Source organism: Haliotis asinina, chromosome 2, assembly GCF_037392515.1.
Source record: "Haliotis asinina isolate JCU_RB_2024 chromosome 2, JCU_Hal_asi_v2, whole genome shotgun sequence".
NCBI lineage: Eukaryota > Metazoa > Mollusca > Gastropoda > Lepetellida > Haliotidae > Haliotis > Haliotis asinina.
In genome coordinates, this window is record NC_090281.1 from 40,730,165 (window position 1) to 40,750,525 (window position 20,361).

The 20,361-nt window shown below is 39.1% G+C and overlaps 1 protein-coding gene across 1 annotated transcript in view; it reads right to left on the bottom strand.

The window, feature by feature from the left end:
• Positions 1-7,416: 7,416 nt before the first annotated feature.
• Positions 7,417-20,361, bottom strand: part of LOC137271804 (dopamine beta-hydroxylase-like) — a 153,491-nt gene continuing 140,546 nt past the window's right edge. Inside the window, exons 7-12 of the mRNA XM_067804204.1 lie at positions 13,809-13,975; positions 13,450-13,632; positions 11,772-11,831; positions 10,519-10,646; positions 8,200-8,353; positions 7,417-7,550 (exon numbers count right to left, since the gene is read on the bottom strand). Of these exons, the coding sequence (XP_067660305.1) occupies positions 7,455-7,550; positions 8,200-8,353; positions 10,519-10,646; positions 11,772-11,831; positions 13,450-13,632; positions 13,809-13,975 (788 nt within the window). The 3' untranslated portion in view covers positions 7,417-7,454. The remainder of the gene's footprint in view (positions 7,551-8,199; positions 8,354-10,518; positions 10,647-11,771; positions 11,832-13,449; positions 13,633-13,808; positions 13,976-20,361) is intronic.

A 20,361-nucleotide genomic window follows, 5' to 3' on the forward strand; every position in this document is an offset into this window, starting at 1 on the left:
AAAACCAAACTCTGCCCAGACTTTAAGACATAAAGGATTGCTTGAACAGTAACCAGCAGCAGTACTCCAGCAGCTTCAGCCCTTCTGACAACATTTCACAACTAATTGATTGAGACAAAATCGGGCATGGTCTTTCTACGTAGAATTCAAAGGGTCTCTTATTCTAGTCATGATAAAATGTTTTAATTTGATCTCAGTAAATATTCAAATATTGTTTGAGGTAGGCGTGTTGCTTTTCCTGTGAAAATGTCTAGACATATTTTTAGGACGGTTCGGCACCTGTGGCGAGCCACCTCCTCGTGGTGGGTGCTGGGTAATGCCAAGAGCTCGCCGACACCCCCGTAGTGGACCCGGGGGGATATTTGGTCCACCAACCCGTTTGCCGGAGGAGGGGATCCTGGTGGTTAAGGGCAATGGGGGTCTGCAATTGTGTTCCTGTTGCTCAATACCTCACTTTGACCCTGACTTCGCCTAGACGGGTGGTCGAATGGGCCCGGTTCGACCAATCGGCTGGTCATGCCAAGCCCTGTGCGTGGATTATGTAACTGCACGCATTTGATTTTATATTGTTTCAATTTTGGTCTTGGCTTTCCACTCACATAACACTTGTAAATTTGAAAAGTGATGTTATTAACTTTGCCTAGAGTCTTATGCCCAGAAGGCGGTGGCTCATGGGCCAATCTGGTAGATCGATTAATTTTCTATTAATCTTCTGCTTGAGTATACCATTTCAGTATCCTTGGTGCTGCCAGTCGGAGACCCACTGGTGTATAGCATTGTCCATGTGATACTCGGTGGAGGGTGGGGAGCTGGGATGGTGAACTTTCTATTATTAACCATGGCTCAACCCAAAACACATAAACGAGCACTAGATGAGTGTTTGTCCTCTGATGAGGAAAATATCACAAACAGATATCCAGATACATGGAGTAGATTCTTGGTTGTATCTTTGACTGATGGTGAACCACTCAAGCTAAATCCGTTTGCCACATCAAAAGCAATTTATGGACTTGTTGGTGATGTCCAAGCTGTCTGAAAAATTAGATCAGGGTTTCTCCTCATAGAGTGTAAAACAGCAAAACAATCAGCTACCCTTATAGCCACAAAACAGCTTGCAAATACTGAAGTTTCAGTTTCTCCTCACAAGTCTTTGAACAGTAGCAAAGGCATCCAAGGAGTCACTCATGTTAAAAGATTCACGTTTAAGAAAAATGGAGAAACTTTGAATACCAACACATACTTAATTTCTTTTTCTCAACTCCAACACCAAAAGTACATAAAAGCTGGATATTGTAACATCGAAGTGGAACAGTATATTCCAAACCCACTTCGCTGTTACAAGTGTCAAAAGTTTGGTCACGGTGCCCAATCCTGCAGAAATCGTGCAACATGCTATAGATGTGGTAAAGATGATCATGAAGGTTCTGAATGTTTGTCTTCTCCAAAATGTGTCAATTGTCTTGGAGATCATATGTCTTCGTCAAAGTCATGCCATGTCTGGAAACGTGAATATGAAATTGTCAAAATCCAAATCCCAAAGAATGTCACATATCATGAGGCAAAACGTTTAGTTAATGTAGCCTCCCCTCAGTCATCAGGTATACCACATTCTACAGTTGTTGCTCGCCCCAATACTAAGTCTGTTCTGTCAGTTGCATGTCAGACAAATATCACCTGGGTTGAAGCTGACAAACACACTTTAATTGCATCAGATTCTACTGTTGATAAACACCATGCAACATCAGCTTGCCAGACTGAATCACAAACAATATCTCCTGTTGTGAAAAATCCTTGTCAAAAAGTGGATTACAGACAAAAAACTGATCGAGTACAAAAGGGATCACGTGATCCTGTTCAAATCTATAACAAGTTTCAACTTTTAGAAGACATGGACGTCTCTCCTCATATCCGTGCGCGAAATAGAAGCAGTTCGCCTCGGAAGGGGAAAAGCCAGTCCCCAGTACTACCACCTGCTATAAAATGAACAGTAACTCCTTAATCCAATGGAATTGCAGAGGACTTAGGACCAATTTTAATGAAGTACAGTTACTAGCACAGGATTTTAAACCATCAGCATTTAGTTTTCAAGAAACGTACCTGAAACAAAATGATAAGTTCGAATTGCGTAAATACCATTCTTATCATTCTTTTTCACCCCCTGGTGACAAAGCCACTGGTGGATCTTCCATATTGGTGAGACATGGTATAATTCATAGCCCTGTTCCTCTTAAAACCAATATTCAGGCTGTTGCTGTTCGTCTTACTTTACATATAACCCCCTACTCTTTATTCCTTGTATATCTCCCCTTCTTCCATTCTCCATCAGAATGATGTTCAAGATTTGTATGACCAATTACCAAAACCCTGTATCATAATGGGTGATCTCAATGGTCATAACCCATTATGGGGAAGTCCTGATACCAACAGTAAAGGGAAAGTTCTTGAAGAGTTTATATCTGATAATAATTTATGTATATTAAATGATGGCTCTGACACATATTTACATCCTGGAACGGGAACATATTCTTCCTTAGACCTGTCACTCACTGATTCAAACGTTTATAATGAGTTTGAATGGTCAGTCCATAATGATCTTTGTGGTAGTGACCATTTTCCAACAGTACTTACAGCAATTAACCCTTTCGATGATCCGCCTGTAACAAGATGGAATTTTTCAAAAGCCAATTGGCCATTATTTCAGGCCATCTGCCTTAAGGAACTTAAACCAGACCTTTTCATGGATGTACCTGATCAAATTAAAATGTTCTCGGACAAACTGAAACATATAGCTGATGAAACTATTCCTAAGTCCTCTGTAAATCCGCACATCCGTAAACCATGGTTTAATGATGAATGCAAACAGGCTAGGAAAAAGAGGAAGAAAGCAGAGAAATATTTTCGTCTTCATCCCACTGTTCATAACTTAAATAATGTAAAAATCAGTTACGCTAACGCTCGACGAACGTTTAAACACATTAAACGTCATACATGGAAAAAATACGTTTCCAAAATAAATTCCCGTACTCCTATGTCAAGGGTATGGAATATGATCCAAAAAATTAAAGGCAAGGGTTCCAAATCCAGTAGTATTCAGTATCTCAAAAATGATAATAACATACTAACTGAAAAATCTGATATTGCATACAAGTTGGGTGAAACTTTGGCTAAACATTCATCCTCCTCAAATTATCATCCAAAATTCCAGACTTATCAAACACACCAAGAGAAGAAACCAGTGAATTTTATATCTGATAATGGTGAAGAGGTATTTTCATTACATGAACTTCATACTGCGCTATCACAGGCTCACGACACTGCAACAGGACCTGATGATATCCATTACCAACTCTTAAAACACTTGCCTGAATCATGTCTCGAAACGTTACTTGGCATTTTGACCATGTTTGGACAACACAGCATTTTCTCTCTTCATGGCGAAAAGCCACAGTTGTTCCTATTCCAAAGCCTGGGAGGGATCATACAGATCCATCAAATTACCGACCTATTTCCTTAACTAGCTGCGTTTGCAAAACCATGGAGTGAATGGTAAATAATCGCCTAGTCTGGTTTTTGGAAACCAACAATCTGATTACTGATATACAGTGTGGTTTTCGTAAAAACCGAAGCACAATTGACCACTTGGTTCGTTTGGAATCATTTGTTAAAAATTCTTTCATTAAAAAACAACATGCAGTATTAATCTTTTTTGATCTTGAAAAAGCATATGATACTATTTGGAAGCATGGTATTTTGAAAGATTTACATTCTTTTGGGTTGAGAGGTCGCTTACCTCAGTTTATATCTAATTTTTTAAATGACAGACAGTTTCAAGTACGTGTGGGAACAACCCACTCAGACTACTTTCATCGAGATCAGGGTGTTCCACAAGGCAATATTTTGTCTGTGACTTTATTTAGTATTAAAATCAATAGTCTTTCTAAGGTTTTAAGTGATTCAGTAGATGGATCACTATTTGTGGATGATTTTAATGTTTCTTGTAGAGGTAGAAATATGCATACAATAGAGAGGCAATTACAAATTTGCCTCAATAAAATTGAAAAATGGTCACTTGAAAACGGGTTTATATTTTCTATAACAAAAACAAATGGCTTGCATTTCTGCAGAAAGTATAAACCGCATAAAGATCCAGAACTATTTTTAAATGACACCCCCATCAAAGTAGTAAAGGAAGCCAGGTTCTTGGGTCTTATTTTCGACTCACATCTAACTTTTCTACCCCACATTAAATCCCTTAAAACTAAATGCCTGAAGGCACCTGATCTGTTAAAAGTTGTTTCCAATTCAAAGTGGGGAGGAGACCAAACTACCCTACTCCATTTATACAGATCTCTCATCCGTTCGAAACTTGATTACGGCTCCATCGTGTATGGTGAAGCCTGTAAAAGCAACCTCAAAATACTTGATTCTATCCACCATCAAGGTCTAAGACTATGTCTTGGGTCATTTAGAACTTCTCCTATTGACAGTCTTTACGTCGAGGCCGATGAGCCATCTCTTACTCAACGACGTATAAAACTCTCCTTACAGTATATAACAAAACTGTATTCTAATGAGGCCAACCCTGCATTTAACTGTGTTTTTAATCCTCTTTGTATGGATTTATACAATAAAAAGTCTTCTCTTGTTCCGCCTCTTGGACTTAGAGTGAAACCTTTTCTGTCTGCTTGCGGCATTGAGCTAGCCAATATATCTCCTTTGCGTCTACTTTCGTCTCCACCTTGGCAGTTAGTTAGACCCGAAGTTGACCTAACACTGACGAGGTTTAAAAAATCAGAAACAAATGAATTACAATATAAACAAGAATATAATCAATTAAAAAGTAACTGTAATATACTACCGACAGAAAATAAGGGAACCAAGAAATTGAATGTAGATGACTTTGACTGTGACAGGGTCCGTTATCGTGGCGTATCTCCCAAACGCAACATCCAATGACAATGGAATTTCGCATAATGCATGCCCAGCACCTGCTACACGTGCATACAGAAGTTAACTCCTGTAAATGTACTGGAGAAGTCGCAATCACTAATGCAATAGAGATTGACACTTACTGACAGAAATGCCTCCGAGGCAGTATCTCGGTGAAGCAACAAAATGGAGAATTGTGGGGATGATAGAGGAGGGGACATTATTATGTGAAGTTGCCCGGCAGATGGGTAAATCAAAATGTGTAATTTCACGCCTGTGGGATAAGTACCGTCAATGGCCGAACTTTTTGCCAAGGCAGCACTCAACAAATCCGTGACTCCACTTCTTATCCCATACTCTGATTATAAAGCTACAATTAGATCGTATATCCGAGATCTGATGCAAAAGAGGTGGGACACCCAAATGGGTGTAAATAAATTACATGCAATAAAACCTTATATTGGTTATACCCACTTGGGTTGTCAGTCCAGATTTGAGGAGGTCATTATGAGGCGATGTCGTATTGGCCATACGATATATACTCATGAATAGTGAGTGAGTTTAGTTTTCCGCCGCACTCAGCAATATTCCAGCTATATGGCGGCGGTCTGTAAATAATCGAGTCTGGACCAGACAATCCAGTGATCAACAACATGAGCATCGATCTGCGCAATTGGGAACCGATGACATATGTCAACCAAGTCAGCGAGTCTGACCACCCGATCCCGTTAGTCGCCTCTTACGACAAGCACAGTCACCTTTTATGGCAAGCATGGGTTGCTGAAGGCCTATTCTACCCCGGGACCTTCACGGGTCTACTCATGAATACCTTTTGAAAGGTGAGGATCCTCCGTTCTGCATCCCTTGTGATGAAAGAATCACAGTCAAGCATATCTTGCTTGACTGTGTTGAGTATTCCATCACAAGGGATCAGTATTTTAATTCACAAAGTATGAAGAATCGTTTTAGCAATGTTAGCCCTCATTTAATCATTGCATTTTTAAAGGAATTAGATTTGTTAATTGAACTGTAAATAGATAAATATTTTAAAATTGGAAGATTAAATTAGTAACTCAAATCGTTAGTGGCTGTACCCTCAAAGGGGGTTGAAGTACGTAAAATAATTGTCCGCCTGAGAGGGTACATAAGTCCAAAAACATCTGAAGTAAATTTAAGCTTTCCATCTTTTTAATCGTAGAATAAGTGTGTTTTTACTTTATGGCTAGATTTGTCTAAATTGCTAACAGCTGAGGGGATGATGTAAATCCAGCTAGGGTCCATGCAGGAAGCAAATGTACTGTAAGTCCCCATGGTCCTTAGTATGGTGATCTACCTTCAGTTGTTGGCAACCTATTGCTCATTTTTATATTGTACTGTCCTCTATAGATGCATTGTTTTAGGTCTATTCACTAGTTTTACATTCTACTCTGTGATATTCTAGTTAGTTTTACTGTCCTTCGTCGACAGGGTTTTACAATGTATGTGATATTAATTCATTTGTATTATCATAATTACTCGTTCTCGTCACGATATGGCTGCAATATTGTGACGTTAAATATTAACTCACTCACTCACTTTAGGACGGTTCACGTGGAACCCATATTGTTTGTGGCTCCCCAATAATCTTGGTAGGCCTAGATTATCATCATTAAATATAGATACTATCATTTTGTGTCAATATTATCAAACTTCAGTAGAAGGCCACACATTACTATTTATCTTGCAAACACACAGTGCCCGATTTATGAGAATGGTGAGTGGATGTTAGTGCAGCCCATTTCTGAAAGTGGAAAAGGACAATGCATCTCATTTAAACGGGCGTCGTTTTCCACCGTAATTTTGTTCCAAATCATCGTCTGTCCTGTCCGTATGTAACGATGCACAGTGTATCATTACAGAAGCCGTCTCACTATGGGGTGAGTAATCCCATAGCAACATGAAGATTCCTGCGCACTCTTGAGTCGGTGCTCGGACGGTTACAACGGTGGAGTTACGCTATCTACATATCTACTTGTGCATGAGCTCTTAAACAATGCCAGATAAGATCCACAGACCCGGTAACTGCGAGGTGATTCACCATCACTGTGACGCGAACATGTTGTTTTTACATTAAATGTTAACTTTGTTTCAGTCTTTCCAATGTTGTTTTATTATCCTCTGTGTAGGATGTTATTGAAAATGTTTCTGAACTAGAATTAGTTGCGAGTTATATCTAATCGCACAGATAATTTGACCCTGTACTTGTACCGTGCACTTGGTTTATATTTCCAATGAAACTGTTTGGGCAATAGAATGCATGAGCATGAGATCCAGCCGAATTGCCATGTATTGTTTACATTTTTCAGACACATGATCCATTGTAATGCACATTAAAGTTTGAATACAAAAAAGTATAAGTCCCATGCATGTGTAAAACACGCTCTTGGTGCTGTTTCACATACCAACAGATGATTACAGTGACACTGAGTAATCAATCCAGATATGAGTAGTTCGGAGAAGGCGCCAGTCTAATTCCGTCTTTGACTTCACAGCAAGGGGGACGAATGTGATCCTTTGCATATGCTTCCATGATGCATGAGCCCACCGAAGGTACTTGTAGGAGGAACACCATTCCACGTACCCTGAATGTATATAGTATGAACGTGCACATGTATTACAGAGATTTTGACGCCGTTTTCGTATTGTATTTAACTATTTTAGCCCTCATTCCTTTGTCGTTTAAGAAAGAGCCAGAAAGAAATGTCCCTTTCAATGGTACCTGCCACGACGTATTCTCGGTTGAATCTTTCCAAGCAAAACGTAGGCGTGTAAATTGCATGTAAAAGACATGCAGGCTTTGCTAACTTTGTCCCCTGTCTTGATATTGCTGGAAGTGTGCTAAAATCGGCGTGTTAACCATACTCACTCACGCGTAATACAGTGTAACAGTAGTAATGTAGAAAAATATAACATGACAGTAGCAGAAATGCAAAGTAGCTGACATTCCAACTTCTGCGATTTCAATGAAAACAGACGTTGTTCGTACCAAGGTCGTGTAGTGTTTCACAATCTGGTCCTAAGCAATTTCAACTGAGCAAGATTACTGTTCCCGGGTTCCTGTCAAGACACCAAACCAGATGATGACCGTACAGTGCCAGACAGTTTCATTTAACATTCAGTTAACTGTTATCACACATTATTATGTCATTTTCTTTTATATTCTTTTCATTTCATGCAGTCCAATACTTGTGCCACAAGATTTTTTTTTCTGCGAGCCTATTTGTTACTTACACAAAATCGTTGTCCATCTGACTTGTTACACTGTACAGAAAGAGACGAAGTGTCGTACAAGTATTCCAAGAGGTGTACATTAAGAGGGCTCCAATCAATTCCGTGGTAGTTCGCACGGCTAGTCTTCAGAGGAGAGGTCGGCTGCAATTCCATTCTGAAAAGTTCATATTTGAGTTGGTAAATAATCCTTTAGTAAGGAGATACATACACTATTGAATGGAGATTGTGTATCGATGGGTTTCGTCCATTATGTAACTTACTTGTCATTGAAAATGACATTTTTAGTATTGAACTGACCAGCTTATGCACATATTTGCCCAAAAAGATTTCACACTTGTTACTTGTTATCTATGCTAATCCGAGGGATACTTTGATAACAATGTTCTAGTTCTCTGATATATGTTATTTCATCCATTAGCAACTGACATTCAGTTGCTAAATGAATAATAAGATTACTTAAATATTAGAGGACTGGATGCAATAGTACTGTTACAACTAGAGATGTTTTCGGTCGCACTCTTTTTCTAACTATTTTTATTGTATTAGCCGTAGGTGGACCTCGGCCTTATGATGATTGGATGGTTGGTTGTTGTTTAACGCCCAGCTAAATTGCGGCGGTCTGTAAATAATACAGTCTGGACCAGACAATCCAGTGATACAAAAACGTGAGCATGAATCTACGCATTTGACATACAATGACAAGTGGCAACCATATCCGCCATCTTGATAACCAGATCCCGTTAGTGTCATCTTATTGCGGAAATCAATTCTAAACCTTGTTTCCACGTGCCCTTAATACTGAAATTTATGGAATGAATGAATGAATGAAACAATGAATGAAACAGACGCCGAACTTTACTCAATGCATTCTTTAACTGAGGTATTTGGATGGAAATTTGACTCAACCACAGCACATTAGTTTTAGTAAAGTACAACTTCTAGTACATTTTTGGTGTAGTCCCATCCTTTGTGTACTGGCGATTAGGTGCCTACTCTGAGGGTGCCGCTTCGAATCCCGGATAGACTCACCCAAAAAGTACTAGAATTTGTACTTTACTAAGAAAGTGTCATCCCAAATATAACATAAGTTACATCTGACCACTTTCTAAGGGGCATTGTGCAATCAGAGCAAATAGTCTCCACGTAAAACACATAGATTTTCACACACTAAAATAGATAACAAGTTAAGGCAGAAAACATGCCATCCATTATAACTTGTGTGATCTTGTGTTTGGCGAGAAGTAATCATTTTGCAATGCAGGTTGTAATCTAAAACCAACAAGCATATCAAACCGCGAATGGGTTGATGTATACAAGTAGTATTACTCCAAAAGATGGGGGAACAGATGAAGACCATGGCCATCAAGCTGGAAGAGCAGTTTGGGATATATTGTGCCAAATTAGAGACGCAAAAGTAGAAAATTGGAAATATCTGACGGAGCTATAACCAACCACCATTCCAAGACTATAGAACCTTAGTCAGGGGTCAACTTGTGACCAACCTAGATCGGCCATGGGTCACAATTGCAGCGTCGGATGGGCTCATACCGGTTCGTCGCACACAATCCGTTTGGCTCAAAAGCGGTCCGATGAATTGCAATAAAAAACTAATAAACATATACTGCTCAATGAAACGCTGATCATGATAAAAAAACCATCCGAACAACTCTGTGAGGTTTTTTGCAGCATTTATGTCCTAAAAATATAACTGTTGTTTAACAAACTACCATTAAAATACTGAAACAGTTCACGATTTGCTGCGAGGGAGGAGTACAGAGAAAGGGACAGCCAGGAGAAGCACGTGAACAAGTACCGACAGAGATTCTTATAAACCCGTGGTGTGCCGTCGTCATCCCTTTTCTTACACTAGACTGTACTTCACAGGCTCACCGCGACCATCTCTACAGCTACAGCGATACCAGAATTTGATGAGTAAGGGTCGCAGGGTAACAAGTACGAGCAGTCATTCATGCTGATCAATTGTGTCAAGGACATAGGAGTATGAATATAACTTGAGCCTCATTTAGTGACGTCATGGCATGAAACTGCATGCATCAGGTGGACAAATTTGATGGTTTGAGTGTAATGATCCCACGTGGCAGAACTTGGTACACGTCCAGGGCAAGTTAAGGGCAGAACGTTACATGATGAACCTTTGTCAGTGTATGAAAGATGATCGATTCACTATGAACTGTTGCCTACATTAAGCATTCATCTGAAAACCACGTTTGCGTTTCTATTTGTTGTTGTAAAGTGTACATTCATGAGGATTTAGAGCACGTCACAGAGAAGTGCAACACTTGACCTTCACATACTCACTTGTTCATGAATTTGAAAAACGACAGTAATGCTGATGTATCAATGGAGCTCTTGCATACTTCCAGATCTCCACGGGGGTAGTAATGGACATAGTTTACACACATTTCGTCTGTTATGGCAAGACCCCCCTACAAGAGAAACAGAACGACGCATGTGTTTAGGTCTCGTATTTACATCTGATGTCATCGAATGCCCTCTCTGTGGCTGCTTAGTATGAGGCGAGATGGAGAGAATATAATTATACCCAAGAAGACTCCAAAATTAGAATACATGTGAACTGGGCTTACCTATCACCAGGTCATCTACGATTAGTCACTGTACATACACGTGTAATGTAAGTGGACAGCCATCACTATCCAAACAGCGAAAGGTGTGAAAAGATCATGAATGGGCTAATGTCTCGACTGGGCTAATGGGAGAGGGGGCGATGGATATGTGTGAAAACTAACGATGTAATTTCAGAATATTTATGTCATTAATTGCCTTTGAAAGATCATCAGTGATAGAAATGTGCGAGCACATGTATTCGGAATAGCCGGCAACAATACAAGTCTGCTGGACATACGGCAATCTTTAATGTCAGACCATCAGTTGAGTTAAATATACTGAAAACCATTAAAAACGCAATTGGTATTTGTTGTCCTGGAACTGGCAAAACTTCTATTGAAGATTTTTACCTACGATACAGAGGATGTAGGGATAAAAGGTTGATATTCTTTCCTATTTCGAGATTGAGTCTCAGAGACTTCCTCCTGAATAAACTTCGATAAAATTGAATCTTTGATATTTCTCGTAAACACAATCACATTCATGAAAAACGTTGTTCACGCGCATTACCTGCACCAAGGCTTTATAAAAGCACGAGGAATTGTTAAACTGAATCACGTTGAGAGAATGCCACGCTTCACACAAGACGACAAGAATCAGGTTCTCGCTATGGTTAGCGGCGTTTCTTCAGATGTGATGATTGTCAGGCACTGTAATGTGCATCAATGCACCGTTGGTCAACTCAGTCAACACAACGTTTTCGGGACACCGGAAGTGATGCATTTGTCCGCAACTTGGCACACACGGGTAATACAACTTAGGATGGACACTCACGAAACGGTCCTGTTTAGACCTATCGCACAATTCATGTGATGACAGATATGTACAAAAGTTAGCATCTACAAGAAATCCACAAAACAAGAGAAATGTACATAAGAACAACTGGATGCATCATATATTCCTCTTCAGTTATTCAAACAACTCACCACAGTCACGTTCGCCCTGGATACCGTGTTGTATTCACATGTAGTAACTAGTGCATCACCCTTAAACACATGCATAATCATTTAGGACAGGAAAAACATATGCATTTTTATCAAACAGTGTTAGAGCTAAATATTTTATTGCACTTTCTATATCCGCCATGAACGAAGACTCTAACGTTAAATCGAAGAATTTTCGAAATCTCTAACGTTAAATCCATATAACTCATCAAGTATAATTTGCTTCATTGTGCCAACAACCTTGCATCGGTATTCATGCTAAAGTTCATATGACTAGCGTTTAAATTTCAAGACTTTCAACCATGTTAACATTAACACTGATTTGTCATTTATTTGAGGAAAAATCAGGACCGCTAAAAGTACTTTCTAAACGATTGTTCATGTGACATATGATTATGAGTCAAATGAAACAGCTGCTTAGGGTAACAGTAACCCTAGGAGGATTTGGCGTTTCATGGGGAGGTCCTCTTAGTTCCTGTGAACAATGGTACTATAAGGGTAACACAGTTATGTAGCATCTCAAGCTTTAATTTCATTCTATTGTTACCAATATAAATATGGATTAATATCTTTCATTGATGTATTATAGGTGTGGTATGCATGGGGGACGTCCTCTTAGAGCCTGTGAAAAATGGTACAGAGTTGTGTAGTATCTCAAGCTTTAATGTCATTCTGTGGTTACCAATATAAATAGTGATTAGTCTCTTGTATTGATGTATTTAAGGTTTTTGATACAATGATTTTACTTATAGTTACTTAGGTATGGGGCATCCTTTATTCACAAATTATTGAAAAAGTACAAACTCAGTTATGCACGAGGATACTGATGCATTTAATATTGTGGCGAATGTGGCGGAGTTTCAGCGTAATTACATGTTAAAACCGGTTAAATACTTGTGTAGATTAACTATGATGTATAACTAGAGAATATCTTATACAGCTTATTGTATGCTCGAGACACTTGATGATGTAGGGAGAATTACATGTGCATTGCATATCTGAAGCATTGTATTTCAGTTTGGTTTGGGTATTTTGTGGATAAGTCATGACATATGAAATGTAAAAATGTTTATCTCACTCTTTAAGCAGAGATTGTTTTATTGTGTAACCCAAGATTGGTGGCATATGGTTTCATGTTTGACATAATGTCAATTTAAGACAATGTTGAAAGTTGAAAGATATCTATCCTGAGATATTCCCTGGTATTACAAACATATTTTAAGCCTAGATCAGATGTAATATATTCAAACTTACACCTAAAACAGCGAGGCAAAATAATACACTGTATTGTAATAGACTTTGTTTACATCATCTTAGCAAAAACATGTCGTTAGTTGAAGATGAATGAATGGTTTGTCGACGCTATAAAATTACAAGAACTGGACCATACCTATATGACTAACTCGTAACTTATGTCATGTAAGAATGAACATGTTTAAGTATTGATAAGTATAAGTCTCTGACAAATTCACGAAAGATTAAACTGCACACATTTCAGTCAATATTCCACATACTAAGGTCCATATGATATCTTGCAGAAGAGTATCTTGTGCCTATATATTGTGCAAGACAGTTTGACACTTTACAAAGCAATATTGTATGATTGTTGTAATGTCCTGTCACTTTAAGACAATGGTGCAAATTGAAAAAGTAAACTTACAGGAAGAATGTTGATAGGAACTGGCAGCCGCCTGATCTCCTGGAAGTGGGGACTGTAATGATTGTCGCGATTGAGTTCTGGTAATTCTCGGTCGTCTCGAACATGGCGAGTGTAGACTTTTTTCCCTGTCAAATGTGTGTGGAGCTGTGAGGCGAAGATGTGTATCCCTCCGGACGGAATACCCTGTCACGGTAATTCAGCACATTTTAATATCCACTGATGTTTATGAGGTGTCCATCTGCAGATGCAATATGGCACAGTACAACTGTGATACTGTTTTAACTAGGAACGTACATAGTTCAATAAGGTGTCGTAACATTAATTAGATGTTATTGTAAGGCTGTATTTGCAATACTTACGACTTGGGTACACGTCTGTACACAGAACCCTGTAAGTGAGACAGAAGGAAGGCCCGGGGGTAGAGCCATTTTGTCGGTGTATTCAAGTCCAAGTTCCATGATTCCGGAATCGTATTGCCTCAGTTGTCGAGTTACGTAAAACCGTATCCCTGAACTGTCCACTATACCTACATTGAACACACAGCAGACATTCAGTTCAAGTAATGGTAACGTTAACAGTCATCCTTCGCGTATAATTAAATACGTGGATCAGATCTTTGAGGTATCAAGCCCATTGTAAATGTATGATTATGTGAGCCCAAATCGATGTTACTTTTCAAAATATAAAACACAATAACATCGGCAATATATAATTGAATTAGGCTGATTTTTTCACGATACTGAATTGTATAAACATACATTTGCCAATCGTTTTCAATAATCGTTTGTCGAATGAACCGCCGAATGAATAATAAAATATATCCACAAACGTTTGGAGATTGTATATTCACGTCGGGCTTAAAACAAGTCGGGTATCTGTAAAGGAAATACATAATAAAGGCAGGGGCTGGAAGTTTAACATTTCAGAAAAGTACGATAAGAACATATAATTTCTATGCATACAATAAACTGTTTGAGCGAGGTCACGACGCGTGCTGTGTTTATCGAGTTGTGCTAACACTGAGTGATAGAAAGACGCAAGCCTGTCTTCCACATGCACAAGGCTGTTTAGGGGATTGGAATCAAACATGGTACTAGTGTGCTTCAGCGCCGTTGTTTTTCGTTATTTTTGACAATGTTTCATTTCACAAGATTGATACCTGACCTGCGTCTATCCAGTTATCCAGTGCTGAACACATGATAACTGGAAACGTTGTCTATCATAGAAGAGAGCATGTGCCTCGTATTATCAAGTGTGACAAATGCTTCACATTTGTACGGAAATAGAGCCTTATGTCTTTGTTGAAATCAGCAAATTGACGAGATTGTTCAAACCCGGTAATACGCACCATCGAAAATACGTTTGCTAGCGGCCGTCACAGCTTGCTTAGTACAGAGTAACTGCGCGCTACGGCTGAAACTACTTTTTACCATTTGGTCTTGCCGCACAAATTGTGTAAGTAAACGTTATGCTTTTTGGGTGCAAATTTATCATATTTTGATAACTTAATATGTATATAAATAACTTGATCTAAAACTCACACCAAACGTTATAAGAATTATGTAGAAGTTCGATGTTATTGGGAATGTTTTGGCTTCAAATGGAAATAGTGCGTGGTTTTAATTGTCAAAACAACATACGTTTTACAAGCAGTTAGTAAAGTTACAGACATATTTCTTGCTACACGTGGAGACGCACGTTTACTACTGGAGTAGTATACAGAATGATAGTTCTGGATTGCATGGACGCACCAGGGCCTCCAAACTGCCACCTCGGCTCCCACAGTCCCGAAAAAAAAGTAGAATTCCGGAAGACAAAGAGTGTCACTGCAAATTCCGCTGGTGGAAGTGCACTCTAATTAGAGATACTGCGGATGCATGGACAGAGAACAAATGCCAGGAACCAAGCTATCACGTGAAGCCTATGCTGTGATCTAATCGGGTCGTTTGACCCTTTGGCAAGCGAAGACGAAATACAACATATTGCATGGAAGCGGCAATCCCATCTGTGCAACAAGCACTGAAAAGCAAAAAACGTGCACAAAGTTTGCTGTAGCCAAATGCCAAGGGAAAATCTGCCATTTGCCGCTACTCGATTTGCCAATGACCTCTGATGGAGAAATGATTGCCATGTATGGCTACAAGATATTAGAAACGGTTTGAGACGCTGGTGGAATAGAATGGCTTTGATTGGGTTGTGGACCGTTCATGTGTCGACTCAGCAAAATCTACCATTCGCCCATATCGAACAGGTTAAACGATCGATTCCCCTAGGCCATGTGGTCGGGGTGCTATGGTGCTTCTATTGGATGACCTTCTATAGGAGCATGGTGGACATTGAAATGTAGACTCATCTTTGTGTCGTTTCCACCATCTGCCCCACCATGTGGATATCAAAATGGCTTCTTCCTCCTGCTGTTCTTTGGCGTCATCGATGTCCAGTCTATACAAGACATTTACCAATATATTTGCGTTTTTGCTTCGTACGAGTCTCGATCTTCCAGATGCGGTTGTAGAAGTCCTGGGCGTCCGGCAAAGTGTGACTGAGTACTACCACTTTCGATCTCGAGTCACCTTTTGCGACGGCAACGGTTTAATGACCGTTACTTCTGGTGCTTCACCTTCTTCAACTGGCGATGGCGACATGGTTTCCTTGAACGGTTCTCGCCATATGTCGTAGAGTCTTTTCAATCAGATACCATAATGCTTTTTGGTCTCAGCTGTAATGTCATAATTTACTTGGAGTTGGGGGGGTCTTTTTTTCAAGCTAAAACACTTGACATGGTTAACAATGATGCAGTCTGGTGGTTTGGTGTGAGCGAGAAGGTGAAACGAGTTCATTGTTGAGGGAGAGAGGGCCTGCGATTCGACTACCATTTACATTTTAGCCAGGATTGGGAACGTTGAAAAACACGACCTGTCTTCCCCTCCTCCTTTCTGATATTTGAGTGAGTGAGTGAGTGAGTGAGTGAGTAAAGATTTGACGGCACATCGGCAATATTTCAATGTATTGTGACAATTTCTGATAACTTCATGGTTAATATGCATTACACATAAACACCGTAGACAGAATTAGACAGAATGGGTTTCTCAATTCGTCATGCTGTGTTAGATTATGTCGCACTTTGTGTTAGTATTCCTATGAAACTCTATGAAACTTATAATAGTTATTTTCATATGAAATCCAAAGACTTAATTAATGATGTGCTTGTTTTTGTCTTGTGTATCATGCAATCTGACATATGTATAAACAACGCTACATATCTAATGCAATATTCTAACACAACATTATTTATATCTTTGGATTTCATGGGAAAATAATTATCCACGAAAATCTACTGGATTTGTGAAAAATACCTCTTGAAAAACTGAAAATATTCACAATCATTAGACGTAATGCCCAAAGTGTCAGCTTATCAGGAACGGGTAGACAGGTAGTTGCTGTTGTTTTGGGGTTTTTTTTTTTGAGTAGCATAAGTATACTAACACAAAGTTCAATGATCGACATATTCTAACACAGTATGATTACTTAAGAAACGCATTCAGATGATTTTATTTAAAATGATTATGTGTAATTCAAATAGAACCATGAAGTTATCAGAAAAAAGGGAGGGGTGACAGGTCGTGTGTTTCAACGTTTCCCAACCTTAAGAAGTCAATGGGTCATATCACACCCCTGAACAATGAACTCGTTTCACCTTATCGCTCACATCAAACCCCTAGGCTGCATCATTGTCCGCTTAACAGCCAGGCCATGTATTTAGCTTAAACAAGACACCCCCACATCCAACAAAAATAACACATAGAATAATTACTGGAACGTGGTCAACTATCGTCAAATGCACATTTTTGGAATCCATGAATTGTATTACTTGAATATTTATCAAATGAAATAGGCATATGTGTGTCAACCCATGCTGACACAAGAGTTTAGTTTCACAAGGCCACCCACAGCGCAGGTCACGCAATCATGTAGTACCATACATCTCATAGGCCTTTGCGTCTCAAAGGGTCTAACACTATAAATTACCACGTCTTCACGAGTTTGATATTGAGGAGATGTATCACGTGTCCGAGTTAAATATCAATCGAAATCGACGGTCGGACACATGATAAAGTTCCATATCAAACTCGCGAACACATGTAACGAAATTATCTCGACGAACACCCTCACTAAACGTTTTAAATCTGATTCTTCAAAGGCATTTAGAAGTTGGCGTAGCAATACAGGACAAATGTTATGGATAGCAACTTCTTGAGTTTATTTTCACGATGTTTCGGGGCTTATCCTAGCCCCCTCTTCAGGCTGACCTGAAATGAACAGTAAGGCTAACTGTTAACTCTGCCTATGACCTCACAATGCTTATGACGTCACAATGCTATGACAACATGATACCAGTAACTAACAGGAATGCTATGACAACATAATAGAATTAGTAGTGAATGGTTACAACTAACATGATTCATAGAATGAATACATCTTATTTTGTATATATAGTAGTGTTTTTGGATTAAATTAAAAATGACAGATCATTATTATACCAAATTGTAAGATTGGACGTGTACAAAGATTTCTTGATAAATGTATTGCATGTATAGCATGTAATACTATTAACAGTACATAGAAGTTATTGTTCATCCATGGGTGCCCTTGTCGGTCTCTTTACTGCGATTTTTTGGTGATGCACCAGGCACTAGGGAGGTAAACCCCTAGATCTCTGACCTGGAAGTCACAGCATTTCTGTCGCTAACTCCTCTCATCCGTCATGATCACCACTTGGAAGTGTCATTGGCGGACTCCGGGACCGGGCGAGAAAGCGGGTCGTTTTTGGGTCGCTAGCACCAAGTTGAAGATGGGAGAAGAGAAGATGAATTTGAGCTAGTTTATTCTGAATGGTTTGTCCAGTACGTTCTTTCTCAGAATCGGCAACTCGCTGATAAACACATAGAGACAATATGTATACACTCTCGTGGTCAGTGACAGTCATAATTTGAGTACTGCACCTGTGACACCTTGACTGTACTGTGACCACAGTGGCAGGGATAGAATGATTTTTCTACAGTGTGGGCAGATTGCATCTCTTGCTTATTGATGGCATGGGCTTCTGGAGCGTACTGACTCCAACGGAAACGTTGCAACACCACACCGCGTCGCCTACTGTTTGTTTACAAGCAATGCAAACAAAGGAGATAACTCTTGACATGTTGTTACTACTACAATCCAAAAAGACCACGCGCGCGGTCCAGTTTGACATAGAAAATACTCTTACCTCACACATAGATGTCGTTTTCCGATTGCCTGAGCGCTCTTCTGTTATGTTCAGTGTTCCCAGTTTACACACACACACACACACACACACATTGCAATATTCCCCGCAGGATTTATTTTCAACAGCTGTTTTAAATCGCTGTGTGTTATGACACCTGGAAGCCTACATGTAGAAGATAAGTTAACCATTTTGTCACTTCAGATTTAGTCAAATAATTGGTATTAGTGTCAGTATTAGGACAGTAGACTTGTAGTTAAGTTTCAAGTCGGTATGGTATAGCTCACTGGCTTCCATTCTCGATTCACCGCGAAGATTGTGCCGATAAAAACTTCTTTCACACCTTTGTTTAAGTTTTAGGAGGGAAACATACGTTTAGTTGAAAGGTATTTTCTCTTGATATGTCCTGGTCCGGCATTTAAATACTGTTTGAGTGTTTTTAGTTATTGTTTCAAAAACATCTTTCACATACACCTTCAATTCTTATGAGGGGAACATACTATCAGATGAAAGGTGCTTGCAAGTAATAGTGATAGCTTTATGATTTTGGAAAATTGTTAGGGTGCATGTGATGTGTGTGAAAAATATGACATATCGCCGATCTGATCTAATCCCCATTGATGCTTGTGATGTTTGAGGGTTATAATTCTATAAGTTTTTTTATTCTTGTTGGTCTTATTATTTACAAAACTGGAAATATGTTCAGAACGCTTTGTAATAGTTTAAACTTTATGGTTTTGAGGGGTGGGTGATAGTGTCAGGTATTTTGTTAATGTCCATGCAATTCCCCACATGCAATAGGCTATCTGAATTAATTATTAATGTAAACAAAAAATGTCTTACAGTAGATTTTTTAAAAAGGACAGCTGATGTTAACTGATGTGTTCTAGCGATACTTTTGCGGTCTTTAACATGTTTTGGGAGGGATAGTCGTGGTGTATTATTTATTGTTTCATTCATTCACACATGTACTTCTTATTTTTATATTTCTTTCAAACATTCACATATAATTCTTGCTTTTACTTCCTACTATAATTCATTCATTCATTCATTGTAAAATTCCGACTGATACTAATAAACTGGCTGAAGTTGCACTAGGAACGAGCCAAGTCACTGTGTGCGTTTGAGCATGACGAGGCACACGCTAATTAGTACAAATGGTAAAGAAAGCAAGAGTGACCTATCCTTTTGTACATTATCCCTGGTTGTAGTTACCTGTTTATCTCGAAGAACATTAAAAGACGCATGGTGCGCGGAAATTACCGGCTCAGGGAACATACACAAACATTGAGAGTACCTCAACCCACGCTTTCTTAGTGACCAGTGAACAACTTATAATAAACCTATGGCATGTGACAGGGTTTGACCAATGGGTAACCGATATTGCTGTGCAAGTCGAGATAATTTAATTTAATTTAATCTTTCATCACGTACTGAAACTTAGTAATTATCTCCGATTCACTGGGTGCCCTACCTGTTTTGTCACCCAAAAAACATTGTTAAAACTGGATCCTGCATACATTGGTTTATGAATGGGTTACATTTACACACAATATTTCAATTCACAAATACCTCATCATTTCATTTTACTGAGCCTTGTGTTGAACGTACTCTGGTCGCGATATCGAAACCTTATGCCACATTCC